Source organism: Anastrepha obliqua, chromosome 5 (assembly GCF_027943255.1).
Source record: "Anastrepha obliqua isolate idAnaObli1 chromosome 5, idAnaObli1_1.0, whole genome shotgun sequence".
NCBI lineage: Eukaryota > Metazoa > Arthropoda > Insecta > Diptera > Tephritidae > Anastrepha > Anastrepha obliqua.
This window is the reverse complement of record NC_072896.1, coordinates 78,915,593-78,936,200: the sequence shown is the minus strand read 5'-3', so window position 1 is coordinate 78,936,200 and position 20,608 is coordinate 78,915,593. Positions and strand designations below refer to the sequence as shown.

At 36.7% G+C, this 20,608-nt stretch overlaps 1 protein-coding gene across 3 annotated transcripts in view; it reads right to left on the bottom strand.

Moving 5' to 3' along the window:
- Positions 1–6,458: 6,458 nt before the first annotated feature.
- The window catches only part of LOC129247485 (inactive hydroxysteroid dehydrogenase-like protein 1), a 36,976-nt gene continuing 22,826 nt past the window's right edge, over positions 6,459–20,608 (bottom strand). For all 3 annotated transcript variants that reach the window (XM_054886623.1, XM_054886624.1, XM_054886622.1), the window contains 4 exons: positions 14,776–14,898; positions 14,497–14,607; positions 7,319–7,767; positions 6,459–6,720 (listed from right to left, as the gene is read on the bottom strand). In XM_054886623.1, coding sequence (XP_054742598.1) covers positions 6,613–6,720; positions 7,319–7,767; positions 14,497–14,607; positions 14,776–14,898 — 791 coding nt within the window. In that variant the 3' untranslated portion in view covers positions 6,459–6,612. The remainder of the gene's footprint in view (positions 6,721–7,318; positions 7,768–14,496; positions 14,608–14,775; positions 14,899–20,608) is intronic.

Below are 20,608 nucleotides of genomic sequence, written 5' to 3'. Positions count from 1 at the left end.
TGGTTTCTCTTCAAATGTAGGGCGCTCGAAATTGCCTTTAGATCAATACTCTAATATATGTACTTTTATGCTTATAATGTTTTTCAGAATCCGGGTCTGCTGGGAACGATGTCGAAAAAAATATATTAGTTCCATACAAATTGCTCCGCCCTAATGCACACTTATTCACCCTGCAGTGAAATGCCAAAGTGCTTGGCAAATATTCTAGTGCATGAACCGGTATTTGACGTCAGAAGTCCTACTATGTTAGCTCGGGAGAGGTTAGAATTGGACCATTTGTAAAATTTCTCCTAAGTGGGGCAAAAAAATATTGAACTATTATTTCTGTTGCTTTTATTGCTGTTATGTGTCTAAATAGCATCATTTATTAATATTTATTTGATTTAAAGTTGCTATTGGGAAAAAATTGCCTATGTTTATTTTGATGTTTTATGCAGGGAGATGCGAACCATTGAACGCATTGCCGAATGGTAGTCACGCGCCAACCCACTGCGCTACAGCGGGCGGAACCATTGATGGCATGTTGCAAAACTGTTGGTGCAGAGAGGGCTGGTCAGTACCTTAAGGGGTTAGGTGGGTTTGAAAATTTCAAAAAATCGATTTTTGTTTTTTTGTCTCATTAAATAGTACAGTATGTTTAAAATACTCTCCTAAACTTTAAGTCGATCCGAGTAAAATTCTAAGAGATAGACCCTTCAGAAGTTCCGCCAATTAGGCCACGTCAGTTGAGCGCTTCGCAGGTATACGTGTTTATCTCAAAACTCCATTTTTTAAGTTGGTGGACACGATATCTCGAAAAGTTATGAAGCGATTTACTTCAAATTTTGTACAAATCTTTGAAATAACATTATCTAGTTATTGAACGAAGGATTTTGTTTTTTATTTATTACAACTATTTTTTTTGAGCCAATGTATGTCGAAAATTTCACTAAAAAATGTTTTTTTTGGTTCAAAGCATGTAAAAAATTAAAATTTGGATTTTTTTTCCTTCGTACAGCAACGAGATTTATCCATGTACCCACGAAATTCTTTTGGTTTTTTGATTTTAGATGAACCAATAATGAGTTATACTGTCCACGGCAAGAGCATTTTTTTTTGGGACGTCAAGGAAAATGAGGTACCAACGGCTGAGTTTTCGAAATTTTTAAACAAAAATTTTACAAGATACTGTTTATATATGTATCTTAGATATAGTGAATTGTTTAAATAAAATATATGATTTTCTATACTAAAAAAAAAAATAGTCAAAATCTTCTTTTTTCAACCTCTGAAACCCACCTAACCCCTTAATAGAAAGAGATACCATTCATAACAACATAAAAAAAGTCCTTCCTTAAAAATATTCAACAAAAAATATCATTTTAAGCATTTTTTTCCTGGAAATGTTCATCAAAAAATTATATTTGTTTTCGTAAACATTTTTTTTTAATTAATTAATTAATTTTTAAAAAATTAAAAAAAGTATAAAAATGTTAAAAACAACCCAAAAAATTTCACTTTAAAAAAATTATGTACCAAAATTCCCAACATTGAATAAATCTCAAAATTATCTTTTTTTTTTAATTTTTTCAGTTTACTTCTTATTATTCTCAAGCCAAGACGAGTCTATTAAAGCTGGTATTGGTAGACCAGCTGATTTCCTTTTTTCTTTGGTAATGGACATCCGGACGTCAGCATAAAACGAAATGACGAAAAGGCGCTCCATTTGCACTATCGTCGGCACAGCTTCCTGTCGGCTATCGAGCATAGTTAATTCTTTTCTTTTACATTTCTACCTTATTTCATCGTGAGATTTCTATGTACAACACCTTGTTATTGGTCCAACCCCCCACCTTTAATGAATGCGCCTTGATTTGCGCCTACAAATAAACTGAGATCTGGAAAAATTTACGTTAATATCTAAAATACAGAAATAAATATGTATGTATGTATGTGGATCCCTACCTTTGCGGAAAAAATTACGAAAGGCATGAGCAGCAAGGTTGTTAATTGCAGCCACACAATAATTCATAAAACATATTTATTTACGCCGTTTCTAAATTTTTTTAATTCTTGCATCGCCCTGAACGCACTGACCCCAATGCATGCATGACTTTATAATTTATTTACCTCTTTTCGAACAGATATTCATCTCTGCCATGAACGTTTTCTGTGCTATGATGTAGTAAAAAATGTATTTACATCGATTCGGGTATGACATTGTAAGTTTGTTTATACCCAAGTACATCAATGCGCACACACATACATACACGCATACACATCTCTTTGCAGCGTTGAAGATTACGCAACTCTCATTAAGCACTGTAACAATGCTTGCAGTTAATGCGAAACCGGCAGTAAAACAAAATATTACCAACGGCCGAAATTATGCGGATACTCGTAAATGCGGTTTAGTCAACCGATAGCGATGGAGGTCTCACAAAACGTGCGCGCACTTGGTGAATGTAATTAAATGTGTGTGTGTTTGTATGTATGTATGGGTATGTATGGGTAGGTAAGTATTGCATTTTACATTATGACTTGCGCACGCACACATACATTTCTAAATATTTATAGTTGTACTGTACATGTATGTATGCACATATATACACACGTTGCACATGCAATACGGCAATGCGCCGGTCACTTTGCCAATACGCAATCAACCGGTTTGTTGTCTTGCCTGGCGACCGGTGAAGACAGAATAAAAATAAAAAATTTAAAAACATACACAAAAAACAACAGAAACAATAAAAATTCCATGCATTTGCATTACGCAATTTAAAGACATTTTCAGACTGCGCCGGTGCGCGCATGTTGCAATGGAAATGCAGAAAAAAATTCTAAATAGTGGTTATGGTTTACTGCGCTGCCAAATTGCATTGCAATTAAAGGCGAATGCAATTTTTTATCAAAACTTGTATATGCAGGAAGTTTTTGAAATTTGTTAAATTGATTTCAATTCTATTAAAATATTTAGAAAGATGCTTGCGAGATAGACCGAATAGGCTACCTGTATTCATTTTATACCTTCTCGATACTACGCCAGAGATTGGAAGGACCATTCCTTCGGAAAGGGCTGCAGATGATCATGAAGAGCATCTTAGAAATTGACACCAACCCAGAAATAGGTGACCTGGAAAAAGTGACCTTCGATTCAGCGCGGAGATGCCTGGTGTTTGATCCAAAGAAGGACAAAAAAACACGTGTTAGATGCTCGGCTTGCAAAAGCCCGGTTTGCGGCATTCATCGGTTGCCTTTGTGCTCTACGTGTATTGGTGAATAAAATGGGATTCTGAGTAAATGTTTTTTTATTAAAATATCATAAAAATAAAATTTTTTAAACTTTTCTGTCCGTAAAAATGTATTTAAAAGCTAATAACACAAAAAAAAGTAAATTTTATGGTATGCAATGTTTTTCATTTTTCCCTTCAGTAATTTTCTAAAATAAATATATTGTACTTTTGGAAAGATTGGCGGATACCAATATTTCTTTAGATTTGTGGCATATGTTGGGCATACAATTCTAAAATTTTATTCTGTGTAAAACGGTTTCCAAGTCCACTTGTAGGTTTCCTCATTGTTTTGTCTACGGAGCCAGTACAGTTTGAAGTTGCGCCGTCGGACAGATTTTAGGCTTTCCTCCAGATATTTATATATGTATGAATATATATACATATATAAATATATACAATAGTTGGCGATTACACCCTTTTTGAGTGTTTGGCCGGGCTGCTCCTCCTATGTGTGGCGTGCGTCTTGATGCTGCCCCACAAATGGAGGGATCTACCGACTCCGAACGTCAGTTATTTTTTATGAGAACCGTTTTCATGGCAGAGGGTGCCATTGCCTGCCGAGGGACGACCGCTATTAAAAACATCTTTTTCTTCATTTTGCTGTTTCACGGAGATTCAAACCAACGCACTCCGAATTCCGAATGGTAGTCACGCACGGCGATTTTGTCAATAAATTTAATACAAAAAAAATTAATGTAACGTTACAATTTAGTGTCGGTACAAAGGGCTAACGAATTCCATCTATCACGATTTTGTGCAATTCCCCGCATAAAAGGCCTGTTATTCATTTGTTGATATTCAGCATTACCGTTCTTATCCATGTACTTCTGAGTCGTCCTCTCCTCCGTGAATCTTGGTGGTGCCATTATTTTCCTTTTGCAAAGAGTGTCCGATCCAACCCATTTCCGGCGTTTGATTTCGACATTAACAGGTTCTGAAATTGTAAGTGCCAGTAGATTGTCATTCAGTATAACTCTGGACCAGAAAATCCGACAGGTTCGTCGGCAAAGGTTTGCATGGTCTGGCAGATTCTGTTAGTGACTTTTGAGGTACATCTACTGATATCTCCTGAAGCCCAAATTTTGCTCAATTCATAAAAAAGTGCTCTGGCTTTTTTTGTACGGTTGGATACGTCACTTTCAGTACCTCCATTTTGGGAAATTAAGCTAATCAGATAGCAAAACTCATTAACATCTTCTACTTCAATAGTCACATCAGCAGAGTTTACAACCAGAGGCGTGCTTTTGCTAGTTTCACATCGCATTAGTTTAGTTTTTGCAATGTTTACTTTCAAGCCTTGGGTTCTGCATTTGCCATTAATTTTTCAAATTTTGTTCGAAAACCAGCAAATGTGTGTCTCACGAAGCATATGCCGTCTGCATAATCTACCAGCCCAGGATAAATAAGACTGAGCAAAAATAGAAACGACAGGAGGTATGTTCTGATAACTTCCGAGTTTATTTACTCAAAATAGTCCCCTCTGACCTCGATAGACTGTTTTGCGCTTTTCGAAAGCGTGTTTCAGGTCATTGACCGGCATGCCCTTCAGGATGTCGATACAAACCTTTTGGATGGCCATACATTTTTTTCATCAATTCAAATGTTTCTGTAAACGTTTTACCGATTTTAAAACAAAATTCGATATTAGCTCTTTGTTCGAAACTCGTTTTTGTACCGATGATACAAACATACTGACACTTTAGATGCAATAACTTCGCTTCCACTGAACCGAATGTCTCCAAGCTTTCACTGGGCGTCAGCTAAGGAGATAACTTCCAACACACTAATTCAAAAGATGCCGCCATCAAAAACATTTTTATGACGCCAATCTTGTTTATTTTGGACTTCACCTTGTAGATCTCCAAGTTTTTGGAACGGCCGCCATTGAATGCCGTCTGGGGCGTCGCAATTTGTTTTCTCTAATATGAAATCCAGTACTGCGATAAATCAAAGGGGGGAGAGGATGCATCGTTGTCTTACACCATTTACTATAGCAAATCTTTGAAACGAGCTCTGAATTTAGCATTATTGTAGAGCTCGCGTATCATACCAAGTATTGTCACCTCAGCAGTTACGCTGTTACATTAACCATAACAACAAATTTTAGAGATCTTGAATATTCTTGAACGAATCGATATATTTTTGACTATTTGCACGAAAGCCAAGTTTTTTGAGAAAGCGAGCACCATTTTGCTCACCAGCTTTGTCGCCATGTCAACTGCACACTCTTCGGCTTCAAAAACTTTACAGGCTCGGAATATGATCACACTCCTGGAATGCGTTGCCATCTCGAATATGAGAAGAAAGCTTCTCGGGCTGATTTGACCTAAAGAAAAGCACATGCCTACAATGCAGCCCAATACCGTCTTGGATTCCATAAGAGAATTGGGACCAGAAAGAAGTATAGTGAAGAGTAAAGAACACAATAAATCTTTTGGTGGAAATGCACGCCTTCTCTTTCAAATCGATCTATCTATGTATATCCTCTTCAAGGCATGCAAAACCGATTATTTTCAGATGTTTGATTCAGGACAAATTAACTATCAATAAACCCTCGCCAATATAGAGTACGTTTTTCACGCCTTCCAGAATAGAAAAATAAGTAAAGTCTATTCAGTGAACGACTTGCACTTCGAGAAATGGGTTTCAGATTTTTTGCGGGAATCACTTCGTCTAGGGTAGGGACAGTTTAAGCACATTCTCGCTGGATAAGCATTAACCAAAAGCTCTTGATGAGTTTTAAATAGCGAACTAAATAATGTCAAAGGTATCGACTTTTCACTGGAGCGGCAATGAAAAATTTACTCCGCAGACATATTCGAGCTCATAGAATATAATAATAAGTTTAGTTAAATAAAATAAATAAATATATTGGGAAAGAATTGGGTAACTGGGCAATGGGATTTTTTGGCCAATAAGGGAACTATGTTTTTTAGGAGCAGCGCATCAACCAGCCTAGTTCTAAATATACTCATCTTACATAAACGTAGTTAAATTGGTGATTCTACTCAAAGTAATTTAATTTTATGTTGACCCTAAACCAGACAATCTCATATGAAATTTATTCAAATCTACACAGGTGAGCCGTCTTGTACTTATTTTGCTGGAAAATTTGACAAACTGAATAGTTAATAATTCAAATATTCTTGTTTTTACATATTTCTAATTAAAATCTCTTGGAAAAAAAACTTTTTATTTTTATTGCATTAGTCAATAAGAGATGCAATATTAAAAACAATAATGTGAAAGTAAATATACATACATATGTATATGTACATGAGTATGTGTGTATTAGAAAATTAAAATTAAAATTATATGCTTCCTATCAATCAGTCTTTCATGCCTTTTCTCCATGGCTCACCAGGTACTCTCGACGCAGTTTACGTGTCATCATATGGGCAATACGTATGCGAAGCCACTCTGGACCGAGTTTCATGAAGAAGTACTGAAAATACATAATTTAATAAGATAATAAATTATTTTTGGCAACTTTTATTTAATTATATTTTTCCAAATTTCACTTCAATTTTTTTTTAATTTTTCCTCAATAATTGTTAAAACATTTTTTCAACATTTCGATGAAGACTTAAATTTTTTTTTTATTTTTGGTACGACTATGTACGAGTCAATATTATTTTAAAATATGTTGTATTGTAAATGTTCATTACCAAAAGCAATAAATAATGCAGTGAAGATAAATTAAAAAAAAAATTCTCGAATGAATCGAAAATTGCTGAAATTGTAATGCAAGACAATTTGTGCAAAATTGTTATGCTTCTTCTTCTTAAACTGGTTAGATATAGATGATAGATTCAAAACTGTTATGCAGGTTTCAAAAATTCCAAAAAAAAACCTACTAGCATGGATACAAACCACTGTACACCCTGGTTGATGGGCTTTTTGAGGTTTTAGTTAAAAAAAAATATATAATGTAAGTCACTCATTCTGCTTGCGCTACTTAATTACGAAAATGTGCATGCTCCATTATTTACATTTTTTTTATTCACTTTCCCTCAATAGTCTCACCTTCCCTTTAAAATTACCTGCAATCCATGTGTCCAATAACCAGTCGTCTCAGCTGTTTTGCCCAGTGTGAATACCGCCGAACGTGTGAAATTCTTCACATCCGGTATCAGAAAGCCACCCTTCATAACGGTATCCGAATACTGATTCATTTTTGTAACCAGAAAGAGTGGAGTGACGCACTGTACCGTGATATTATGCTCCGCCAATTCACGTTCGATCGCCTGCGAGAAGCATTTCACATAGCGCTTGGTTGCTGCATAAACTGCCATATATGGTATAGGCTGTAGTTCACTGCCGGACGATATATTAACAATAGCTCCTCGATTCTGTTTCTTTAACTGCGGTATGAGCATTCGTGACATTATGGTGACGGCAGCTACGTTGATGTTGATCAAATCCCAAATGACGTTTTCGGGTATTTTGGAGAGTTCATCAGGGTAATCATACATTTTGCCAACATTGTTAACTGCGGAGAGGGGGAGGAAGTATTACTTAAATATTGTTTTTTTACATTTAAGTAAGTAAATTTTTTTTTTTAACATTAAGTGCAGAATAAATAAGAAGAATTGTTAACCATGACTATGAATACTCTCTATCTTGTACCAGTGGTGCTGGAAATGTATGAGATATTTTATACGAAATTTAAATCTATTACACTGCACAACAGCATTTCTGATGATTGGGTTATGATACATGTTTTTAGTCCAATTTTTAATGACAATTTCAAATCTGTAACTGAAATTGCTGTATCAGCTCTATATGACACATTTGACTTTTTGTAATAAAACACTATAGATTTAAAGATTATTTTATTTTATTGCCTTCTTAAGTTTAAAAAAAATTTCTTTTATTTGATTTCCTTGCTGAAGTTGAAGGCATAGAACTGTTGTTAATGCTCCAACAATAGTCGGCCATCATGTCGCACCCTAAATACAAAAGGGTCACAACTCAAAATGTCCCTTCTGCTCAAATATGAACGAGACGTTATCAATAAAACGGTCCGCGGATGGCATATGGCAAAAATAAATTTTTTGTTTTTTGGTAGGACTGTTATAAGCTTACATGGCAAATTTCAGCGTGTTATGTCACATAGTTTGTTTTCTGTGCTACTGTAAACAAGTCAAGCTCAAGTGTGGAAAATTTTGAGTTGTGACCCTTTTGTATTTAGGGTGCGATGTGTGTGTTCCAGTAACCTTGATAGCGTTCCTCCATCGTACGAAGGTCCTGGTTGAATCGCTCGCCCTGTTCTTCGCTGAAATCCCCAAGATTGGCTGGAAAATAGTCCAGATGGTTGTGAAGAAAGTGTAACTTAATGCTCATATTACATCCAACCCTTTGGATGTGACCCATTAGTTGTTCGACGTGCTGAGAATAGTCAAAACTTTTCTTATTTCCTAAGAAATTTTGAACAAGCCAAACAACCTCATTCCATGCCATTTTCTCAATCACTGTCATAGTGTCTATGAAATTTGAGTCTTTTATTAACGACCTTATCTGTGGCCGTCAAAAATACCCGCTTTTACCTTCTCTGCTCTTAATTTTGGAAACTTTTTAGACAGAAAAAGAAAACAATTTCCATTTTTGTCAAGAGCTTCAACAAATTGTTTTATAAGCCCCAGTTTTATATGTAACGGAGGTAAAATTATACGATCTCTTGATACTAAAGGTGGGTTTATCACGTTCTGTTGTCCTGGTACTAACGCTTCCCGAGCAGGCCAATCTTTTTTAATCCAATGTTGATTTTTAGCTCTACTAAAAGAAAGTTTACCATTTTTAAATCGACACATATGACCCAATTGTGTTCCGCATATTTAATTTTGTCTAAAACCAGAGCAATAGTTGTATATCCTTCTTTTACTTTAGTAGAATGTGCAATAGGCAATGAGCCCAATTTGTTGCCATTGTGTAAGAGAACACATTTTAAACTTTTAATCTAGACGCCAAAATTTCTGAACCAGTCTTTGACAGTCCCAAATCTCTAATGAGGTCGTTTAAATCATCTTGGTTAAATGGTTTTGGTGTTCCCAGGTCACAATGAAAGTCACTATCGCTATTGTCTGTTTTTGCCTCAAAATGTAAAGGTTCTTCGTTTGAAGCACCAGGTTGAGGTTCAGATGACATCGTAGGGCTCAAAACACGTCTATCTGCCGATCGTATGGAAGGATATTCCCATTTGCCTCGATTTTTTCGGTTAATGCCAGTTATTTTTACCATACAAAAATAACAGTCCTCGTGGTGGTTCACAGGTTCAATTCAGATAATAGCAGTTTCGTATCTAAATTTATTCCTTTTCTTATTCGTACACAAACGTAGAAACCCAATGCACGTTTTGCATACCTTTTGTGGAATCCAAGGCTTATTTTTCATTTCCATTGGGTGTTCGAAGTAATTTTTGTACGCCTCATTTACGAACAATGTCACATTCAAACGGTTTTCTTGAAACATATACTCTCCGCAAATAAAACAAAAACTATTCCGGTCATTTATACAAACTCGTCTTGACGATGCCATAACAAATAATATTAAGAAAACTTAATATTTGTTAAAATATTCGTCAATTAACACTGAAATATAGTGATTTTTTTGTGATAGCTATAACTCGTAAGCAAGAGCTGTTACAAAAAAAATTAGGGTATATTTAGAATCAGAAAGTCATTCATCAGACAAAAAGTGCGATTTTTTTTATTTGTGTTATCTAAGGAGCATTTATCTAAATATTTGTAAAAATACCTTTACAGATGTCGGAAGTTTTTTTTTACCTTTTTCAGCCGATTCTAGACTAATGGAAATTAATATATAAGTTTGCTATGTTCATACTTAGTATATTTCTGATGTTTATGGCGCTTGTTTTGAATATTTTCTATAGTCAGATGCCGAGTCAAGAGGCCAATAGGTCACAAATAGATAACGACACATGCGTAACAGGTAGGGTACTATGACCGCAAATAAATAAGAAAAAGACAAAGGAACTGCTTAGCCTTTCAAGAGAGGATATCTCGAAGGCCGTGGCTTGTATAACCGGTCATTCGCTATTTGGCAGCCATTTCTTGAGATTAGGAGTTTTCTCCCATGAACCTTGTAGAGAGGAGTAAGAAACAGTTGAACACTTCCTTTGCATTTGTCCAACTTAATTTAAAAGCAGAGCAAGTTTTCAAAGGGAGATACTTTTTCAATTCTCTTACTGAACTGCCTGGCATGGCAGAAGAAAAATAAATGAGGTTCCTGTGTCGCACAATGGTAGCATAACGGACTTGTAAGGTCTAACGGACTTGTAAGGTCTAAGTGAGTTCGTCGTACATACCGATTACCAACATAACCTAACCTAACCTAGATGCTGCCTCATAAATGTAGATAGATTTTTTAACAGGCATAATTCCTAAGTCAAAGAACTGTTAAGAGGTTTTGAGTTTGAGACAAGTGGACGATGTGCAACAAACTCATTCCGTTAAGTCAACGGTCAATCACCCTAAAACAATTACTTAGACAGCTTTATCATATCAGCATATGTCCGTCATGAGAAGAAAGGTGTATGCACGGTATATTCCGTGAATGTATATTCACGGGTTTTCGGACCCAACCCGTCGAATCAGCATGTTTCCTGGGGCTATCTGGGCAAGAACAGACTTACCATATCATATTAGGTTGGGGAATAAGATCGTAGCGTTTTACCAAATACTTTTATTTAAACAAAAAACCATAATTATATCAAAAAGTTAATCAATTATATATTCGCCGTTGCTGCTTACAATCTCTTCCCACTGAATCAATTTTTAGGACTCTTTGTTATCGAAGGTGTACGGCGGATGCTGAAGGAACTCCCATTCAAGCTCTTGGAGTGCGGCTTTGACAATAGGGCAACATGGAGCCTGGCGTTGTTGTGAAGGAGGATGGTTTGACCATGTCGATCAGATATTTTCCGTTGAATATCCTCATTCACGCGGTGTAGCTGGGCAATGAAGAGCTCCTTGTTGACAGTGGCATTCTTTTCGAGCATTTCCCCTTTTCTTCTTCTTTGGATGAAGATCCGGCTTGACTCTCGCTTTTGGCGTATCTCCTGAAGCCTTCCAGTCCTTTCTTTGCTTCATATTGATGTATAGGCACCCATTTGACGATTTGGTACAAAATACGCTGTTTATAACCGCGTGTTGTTCGATGGCGGGCGAGAAGCTGAGAAGCAATTTGAAGACAACTTTTTTTTTCGTTGAGTTTGTGAGGCCCCAGGCTTCCAATTTTTCGGTAAATCCCATTGAATGAAGGTGATTGAAAATAATTTTATGATCGCAGTTCATTTTTTCCTCCAATTCATAACTGGTTTGGCGACCGTTCTCCTTTAAAAGTGGTTTTAGACGTCCTTCATCGAATTCAGAAGGCCTTCCGCTGCGGGACGTGTCATCGACGTCAAAATCGCCATTTTGAACTTTGCAACCCATTTCCGTGCGGTAGACTCGCCTCCTCCATACACGTCGCAATTGTCCCGGTCTGCTCCGGCACCTTTTGACCTCGATGAAAAGCACAGAAAAGCAGGTGTCGAAAAAGTGGATTTTTGTTTCCTGGGTATTCCATTTCTAAGCCTCAAAACTAACAAAAAATTAAATAACTCAAAAACACAATTAATTAGAGTTTTTTAGAACACAAATAGTTCTATCGAATGAATACTTACCCTTTACCAAATAGCAAAATAAATCGTTGTAAAATAAAATAAAATATAAAAACGCTATGAACTTATTCCCTAATCCAATATTTATGCAACCAACTTTTTTTCACATTTTATAGACTCGACCTGAATTGGTTTTGCGACTGCGACCAGGTATTAAAAGCGAGGGCTAACTGAAACATTTCTTTTCTTTGCGCAATGGAATGATTTGATCTGAGACTGGCATCTGAGATACGACGGAATGAGTATCTCTAGAATTGGAGATACAGCTCTGTTAGGTTACCATGATTTACCAGAAGTATAAGTTTCAAACTTTTGAGAATCAAGAAATTTAATTTGCTCGTTTAATACCCTCTTCCGCATTAAAGTTGTTGTCATAAATAACAATAATGCCAGTAACTGATTTCTGGTTTGTATTGATAGTTTTTGGCAGCATCTCAGGAATGGAATGGACGATATTCGATGTATTCGCGATTAGTTTTAGAGTGTCCGGGTAATATTGATCAAAAAAGTAGAGTGCGCTCAAATCGCCGCTTTGAGGCGGTCAACTTATGCGCAAAGGATATATTGCTTGAATGGCTGCGTGATGTGGTGCGCCACTGAAACTGTGAAAACCACGGCCTGTTCAAAGGCTGCTCACATCATCAATTTCTGTGCATAAAAAAAATTTTGTAATCGAGAAGCAATTTTCCGTTCAGTAAATGCGTAATATTCATGCCACAACACTCACTTTGAAAATATCAGGTAACCAAGAAAGCTCTTGCGGCTCCGTACAAAAGACAAAAGTACCAAGAGCAATGCATTTACACTATGCTTACCTCATCTGCTTCTAAAAGCTTCTCTCATCTAAGGCTACCCGCAGAGGGGACGCGGAAAACCGAGGCGAGCGTAAGAATGGTATTGAACGGCGCTAATCAAAGATTAGGTATTGCAAAGTGGATGCGAGTAACAGCGCTGAACTAATTTTGTAATTTTATTTGTGCTTATGGAGCGTAATTTAAAGAAATGGATTCGTCAGATGCAGAATATTTTGCAATGAGTTGTGTATTGAGTATTTTTTTTAATAAAGAAAGGGTTTGGAAAATGCAATTTTTCTTTTCCACTTGATTTCCAAAAGATTTCAACTAAAATTCGATTGTAATGAAAGATTACTGAATATCAAATACGGTTTTAGCGAGAGCCAACGGCGAAAAGCAGTTCCAAATTGAATTTTTCGCATTGGCCACCCTTACCCTCGAATCCGGTAAGCTTCCACTCTGTGAAGTCTGCGCAATTTGATATCAAATTCTATGCATCCAGTTTTAAAGTTTATTGCTTGCATTCACCGCCTTTACGATTGTCTCGGCTTTCAGCATCTATTCGACGGGTGCTCTAATATTTACAAGTCAGTGGATGCCATTTTGAAGGAAAAAAAGTCTGCTCCGCGTTTGCAGCCTCTTTTCAGACTTTGAACTGCCAGCATCATCGCATATAAATGTTCATGACCAAAACAGCTGATAATCTTAACGCCTGTAGGATACAGAGAATGGGGCAAAAGTTCTTATGATAGTAAGCCTGTATGGTGCCTCGTTTTATGGCACCAATTAATACGCTCAAACCAGAAAAAAATTCTTTTGGGAACCAAAAATCGTTCTACTTGGCGCTTTCAACCTCTTTTCAAATTACCGATCTCTCTTGCTCTTACAGAGCAATGCCTGTGGAATACGGATAATGGGGTAAACATTCTCATCACATTAAGAGACAATCCTTTGTCCTGAGTCTTCGTTTTATGGTAGATCTTTGAGCTATTTATTATTCTTTCTCTTCCAAACGCTCTATTCCATTTCTTAAAGCCCAGCAGATTTTGCTCGAATTTCTGAACTCCTAAATGCCAAATTGGATTTTCTTTCTATGTTTGCCGACGTGCGGATGCATACGATTTTCGAAAATAGTCTACATATGCACCGCTTTTCTTGGTAACTCTGAAAGTTTGCCATGTTTCCCAAACTTGTACGGGCGAAAAGCGCCTAACTTTCTTCCGTACAGGTAAGTATGATATCGGCAGACAGCCAATACTTTAAAGGGGAAAAGCTATCAGTGATCCATGTATTTTGGAAATGGTCTTAAATTTTGCTCAAAATTGGTTTAACTGTTGGCTTGAGTATAATAAGAAATAAACTGAAAAAAATTTAATATTTTTAAGATTTATTCAGCGTTGAAAATTTTGGTAGATATTAATGAAAAAAAAGGAAAAAATTCTGAGGATGGGGTGCTTTTCAGAAATGCCACAAAAAAATCTTTTTGTAAAAAATGTTGACCAAAAAAATATAATAATATTTTTTTAATTACATTTTATCTGAAAATATAAAAAAAAATATAAAAATGTCTGGTTAAAATTTTTCAACATTGAATAAATCTCAAAATTATTAATTTTGTTGCAGAATTCTTTTCAGTATACTTCTGAGTATACTCTTGCCTACAAATAAACCAGTCTACATGGAATCACTCATTTCTATTTACACCACCCTGTACGTATACAAAAAGAACAGTTCAAACACTCACCAAGTATGCCAACAGGTATGCCACTCAGTTCTCGCTCAATGTGCGAATACACCTCGCGCCCCTTGGCGAAATCTGCGACAATCCATTTTGTCTTCACTTTGTACTCATATTCTGCAAAGAGATTTAGGAAATACAAGTTTACACTTTTTCGATTAAATTATAAATAGATATGCAACTCGTTCCAGTTTTCAATACTTAAATTATTTTTTCCCTATACTGTTTTTGCATAAATTATATAAATTTCTAATTAATATAACATTTTTTTCAACTCTTGCTTACCAATCTCCTCTGTCACCGCCATGAGCTTTTCCTTTGTACGTGAAATGAGCACCACATTGATGCCTTGTTTGGCCAATTCTTTAGCATACTCCCGACCAATGCCATCCGTTGAACCGGTGATTACTGCAAAGAATACAATGAAGCAAAAATATTTAGTTACGCAAGTATACAAATTGGCTAAAAAAAGGTTGTTGAAGTAAATGGTTGTCATTAGATTAATTAGCAGTAAAATGCTAATTGCCCTCCTTTTTGTGAGTGGTTAATGTTTAGTAATATACTAGACACCACTTCATATAAAAAAATGTATCTAATGTGTTTACCAATATTTTTTAGTTGCATTTTAAGGCTTACAGTGCCATACGCCCAGCTCAATGGTTCTAATAGGGATTATAATTTTTTACATTTTTTTCCAAGTTGCTCATTTTGTATAATGTAAATGAGTGAAGGTATTTCAGGTCTCATTGTTTAAAAGATAAATTGCATTCACCTGTCATTGTGCAGTATATTAATAGCTTATCTTAATCTGAACCCAACAACAATTTCTTAAGTAATAAACGATTGATTGGTTGTAACTAGTTTCAATCATCACACAGAGGCGCCATTTCATTGTATTCTCGTAGTCAGGATACCCTTAGATATCTTTCTACAGACTTCCTCTCCTGTCTCAAGAACGCAACAAAAAATATACTCTCTCCTCGCTGTTGCCGAGACAACAGTTGTGATAGATTCCGATGCCGTATAAACAATTATCACAACTTACTTTCCTATTGGTCAACGACCGGTGATAGTTGCTATAAGTGATGTTAAATACTTCTGCTTGCAATAACAATACTTTGGCCAGAGTTCTTTGGTATTCTACTTTTATATATTTGATGGTGGGTATTACAGTGTGGACGTTACAAATGCAGGGCCTGTAGCTCTACACTCTTTAACGAAAAATTAAATGTGTAAAGAGCTACTAAAGTGCCCATAATATTTCTTATGGAAGGTGAAATTTTAAGGAATGTTGTCGTGGTATAGAGAAAATTCAAAAATCTGAAAACTCCAAGGCAACTGTTTTAATGAAAACTTTTAATAATTTGTATTTAAGTATTTAATAATCTGAAGAACCTTTATTTGCATTATACTTATAATATATGAAAACTTTCGTATGAACGGTTGCAAAAATATTAATGTCTAAAGAAATAGTAAAAATTTCAATGTGGTGTAGCAGAATTTTTTTACAAAATTCTTAAAAATCTTTGGTTTCTAAAAGTATATAATCCAGCTCTATAATTTTACCAAATTAAAGAAAATTCTGACGATCCTATGCAGATCGTGATATTCTAGGCGTCTGAAAATCTTTTCATAGCAAGGTCAAGGGAGTGCGATTGGTTTTCTTCTCCCTGGGCTTATCCGAGGGGCATCCTAAAGGCACTGCTGTTAATTTCTTTAGGTAAGACCCTGCTTTGGCCAATTCTTCCATTCTCTCGTTCACGCTAATGTTCTTATGATCGCACAGGCACAGCACAGCACGGGCAAGAGAGATTACGGCTTGTCTAATTTGAATCTAGTGATGCGTCCCCTGGCTGCCAGAATACATTACAACCTCACTCTGCTAATGCCTAGTTTTATTTCCAAGGCGAATTCATTAAAGGTGGTAGCACTAAGCCAACAGCCACATTTTGTACATTATTATGCCACGTCAAAGTAGAAAACAAAGAAGTGATTTATTTGTGAAAGCAAAATAGGAAAAAGTAATCAATTTATTTATCATCCTGAAGTTATTTTAAAATGTTCATTTATTTTAAATTAATGTATGTATTAGGTGTTTTGTGCAAAAAAAGAACTTTGTTGTCGGAAATATTTGCCAAGAAGACGAACTACATACCATACATTCAACGCCGGCTTGCAGTTAGAGATAGAATCATACGTTGATGGAACGACTCTTAACAGTAATTTGGGGTTTGTGCTTGAGTATTCTATATCTGCACGTGAGAAGTTGTGACAACAAATGATATCATTGCCTTTAAGTTAAATTCGGCATGATCAGGACCACTTTAACCGTTCCGAGTCGTCGATTGGAACGTTAAAAAATTTTTACTTTCCTCCCTTGTCTATTTTAAAACAAATTGACGATTTTCTCATTGTTTCGTGCAATACGGCAATAAAGCTGAACGCTTTAAGTGGTCATACATGGACTGCGGTTACGATAAAATTCTGGCAATTCGGACAGGTGGACTATGCATTCCCGTCTACACTTGACTTTACAATGTTTGCGACCCTCCTACCCTCAAGAGAAGAAAGGGAACGGGACGATGTAGGACAGGGCAAGCCCATCCATTTATACACAGATACCTTAAAGCTCGAGGGCAGAGTGGGCCGAGGTGTATATTCCGAACATCTGGGGATCTCCTTCAGTTTTCGTCTCCCCGACTACTGTAGTGGCTTTAAGGCTGAACTGATGGCAATAATGAAATCCGCAACACTGGTAGAGTGTGATGCGATACTTGGAGATGATATCTATATTTTCATTGCCAGCCAAGCGGCGGTAAAATCCCTCACCTCCAAGGTAGTCATGAAATGCTGCACATCTCTCAACGAGATGGTTGAGTAATTTCACTTAAAGGTAATATGGGTTTCTGGCCATTGTGACATTGAAGGTAACTGCAAAGACGATGAACTAGTAAGACTCAGTACCAAATTGACTGATGAGCACACAGACAATGACAGAGGCAGACCCTTACAGATATCTAAGCTACTTATCGTTGAGGAAATCGTAAGAGCAACGAATGAAATACGGCGTAATGAACCCAGACATGCCCAGACAATGGGTGTGCAAATACATAACTTCTGCAGCAGTTGTTTAGATGAGGGAGGAACGATCTCGCATCTTCTGCGCTATTGTTCTGCTCTATCCAGACGTAGATTTACTACGTAGACATTTTTTTAATGAAGTGGAAGATCTCAGACCACAGGAAAACAGCTTCAACCTAACCTAACTTATAACTAACTTATACTTAATTTTTTTCTAGAATTATCATATTTTAAATTATGTAGACATCAATTTGTAATCAGCTCAGTTACACAGCTCTTTCGGTACTTGGCAGCAATTTTTTAAAAAACAATCAAACTGACGAGGGATAGCAAAAGCTTTGAGTACCACCAAGTGCAAAAAACTATACTTTTTGAATTAACCGGCACCACTTCGGAATGAACAAAATTTGCCCAACCATGACCATTTGCTAGTCTGCATAGACAGATTGATAAAGAGCAAACAGCTGAAATTGAATATTTCAATCAAGCAAAGTCTACGTGGGCAAAGTTATCTGACCTTTTCCATACCTATTTCCCATTACTTTTGAAAATTTTCACAGTGCACTTGGCCAGTTGCTAATTTGAGATAATCGAAAGCCAAACTAGAGCAATAAAAATATTTAAGGTTTAAAATACTATAAAAGCGGCAATTGTACAAAATACCTACAGATGCTTGTATGTATGTATTTATATACATACCTATGTATGTGTTTCGGAAGGTCGTGGGGAAAACCCAATTTTTATACCAAAACGATAATAAACATAAAAAATGTGAGACTCACGCGACCACGCTAATTAATATCATAAAATCAACATTCAAAACAAAAACCGTAAAAAGGCAATAATAACGACAAGAGTAGGTTGACTAGCTGACAATACTCGTAACAACAAGCCGGCTAGACACTCTAAGCCAAGCCGGTTTGGCGCATTGCTATCTGAAGCTGCGGTTTGTTTATTGTCAGTGAGGCGCTATCTATGAGTAATATGAAGCTGCTGACGGGTGAATGACTGCAACAACAGCAGCAATAAGCAGAGATTGTTAACATACTATTATACATTTATAACAAAATAAGAACAACATAAAAAATCAAAACAATCTAATTGTACGTCGCGTGTATGTGAAATACCAAGCTACAGCGGAAAGAACTGTTCATAGAATGTTGATTCATTTGTACCCTCTAGGGAAATCTATCTCTTCTGAACTGAAGTTCCTTTAAAGTATTAGAGACCACAAGATTTTCGTGGCTGATGTGTTAGGTGATGTATTAGGAAGTACTTCCCTGATAGTCAAAACTAAAACTAAAAGAATAGTAAAATCAAAATAAGTCAACGAAGACGATAATGTCCCTATCAAGGTTTAGGAGCCTATTTGATGCTCTTCTGGAGGGAAGAATAAACTGTGCAGCCTGCGCACCTGTCCTGGACTTTCCATCCAGTGCCATATTAATACGCTTTCTTCCTAGTTTTTGATAAAATTCTATGTGTGCTTTGATTAGCCCAAAAAAGCGTATGATTTTTCTAGGAAGCCCGCATTTTCATTGTCGTCATAACCTTCATGACCTGATACCCAGCCCAACAAAATGATGTTCATTGCTCCCAGGATTTTGAGGACAATGAAACATTTTGCGGCGAATTTGAATGTCATTATCAAAGGCTACTTTGTACTTATAGCAGCTGGGAAGGTAAAATAAATAATTTGCGCTTACACTAATGTTAGGTGCTTGGTGGAGCTGCTCCTCCTATTTGTGGTGTGCGTCTTGATCGTGTTCCACAAATGAAGGGACTTGCAGCCGACTCCGAACGGCAAATGGATTTTTATGAAGAGCTTTTTCATGGCAGAAATATACTTGGAGGTTTGCCATTGCTTGACGTTATTAGACAATTTTTCTATTATATCATTTTGCTGTTTCATGCATGGAGAATCGAGCCTATGCACTCATGAATGGTAGTCACGAACTTCTTTTAGTTGCTGGAAAATATTGTTTGAGCTGTTGTACTCAATTGCTTAGATATTATATTGATACTTTTGGCCTCAAAAGCCGAGCCATTAACTCTGTTCTTTCTAAGCTGGATAAAGAAGCGTAAGGGTTTGCTGTTAAATGAGGACCAAACGAAGTAACTTCTGTCATCAAACAAGCCAAGCTCAAAGTAGCGCGAAACTTCGTTTATTTGGAAACCACCAAAAATGCCGATAATAATGTCAGCCTTGAAATCCAATAGAGAATCTCCCTTGCCAAAGCGTGGTACTTCGGTCTGAGTAGGCAATTGAGCAGTAAAGCCCTCAGCCAAAAAAAATAACATTTCATAGAGAAAAGATTGAAAGAAGACAACATCTGATGAGGCGGCCCTTGGTGTAAGAGAAAATTTCTCTGGAAGACGTAATGACTTGTGAGCATTCGCGAAGACGAATATCGCAGACGATCAAACAATTATTTATATGCGCTTTAAGACGCACCCTTTGTTGGGTGTTTGGTCGAGCACCTTCTTCAATTTGGGTTATGCAACTGGATATTGTTTCATAAATGGAAAGACCCGCAAATTTACGCCGCCCTGAACGGCAGAAGGTGTTTTATGAGAAGCTTATACTCGGAGGTTGGTCATTGCCTCCAAAGGTCCACCGCTATTAGAAAAATATATTTTCAAACATTTGGTGTTCCATGCTCATAGAGGGTTTCGAACCCGGGATTTACCGAATTGAAGTTACGCATCAACTCAGTCCGCTACGGCAACCATCGAGCATAGTGAAGCGGATAAAGATGCACCGGCTCCGCTCTCTAGGTACTGATTATAAACGCTGCAGCCCTAAAAGTAATCGTTAACTGGTGGTGGTAGCGGAAAAAAGTTCAAGTTGCGCTGGAAAGTTCAAGTGGAGAAGCACTTGGCTTTACTTGGTGTGTCCACCTGGTGTTCGTTAGTATGTGAAAGAAATTACTGGCGCGCTTTGTTGAACTTGTCTGAAATCCCTTAATCGGTTATCAACCAATCAAGAAGAAGCCGAGGTACGCAGTCCTGAATGCCTGCAGAATTTGCTGTTTAC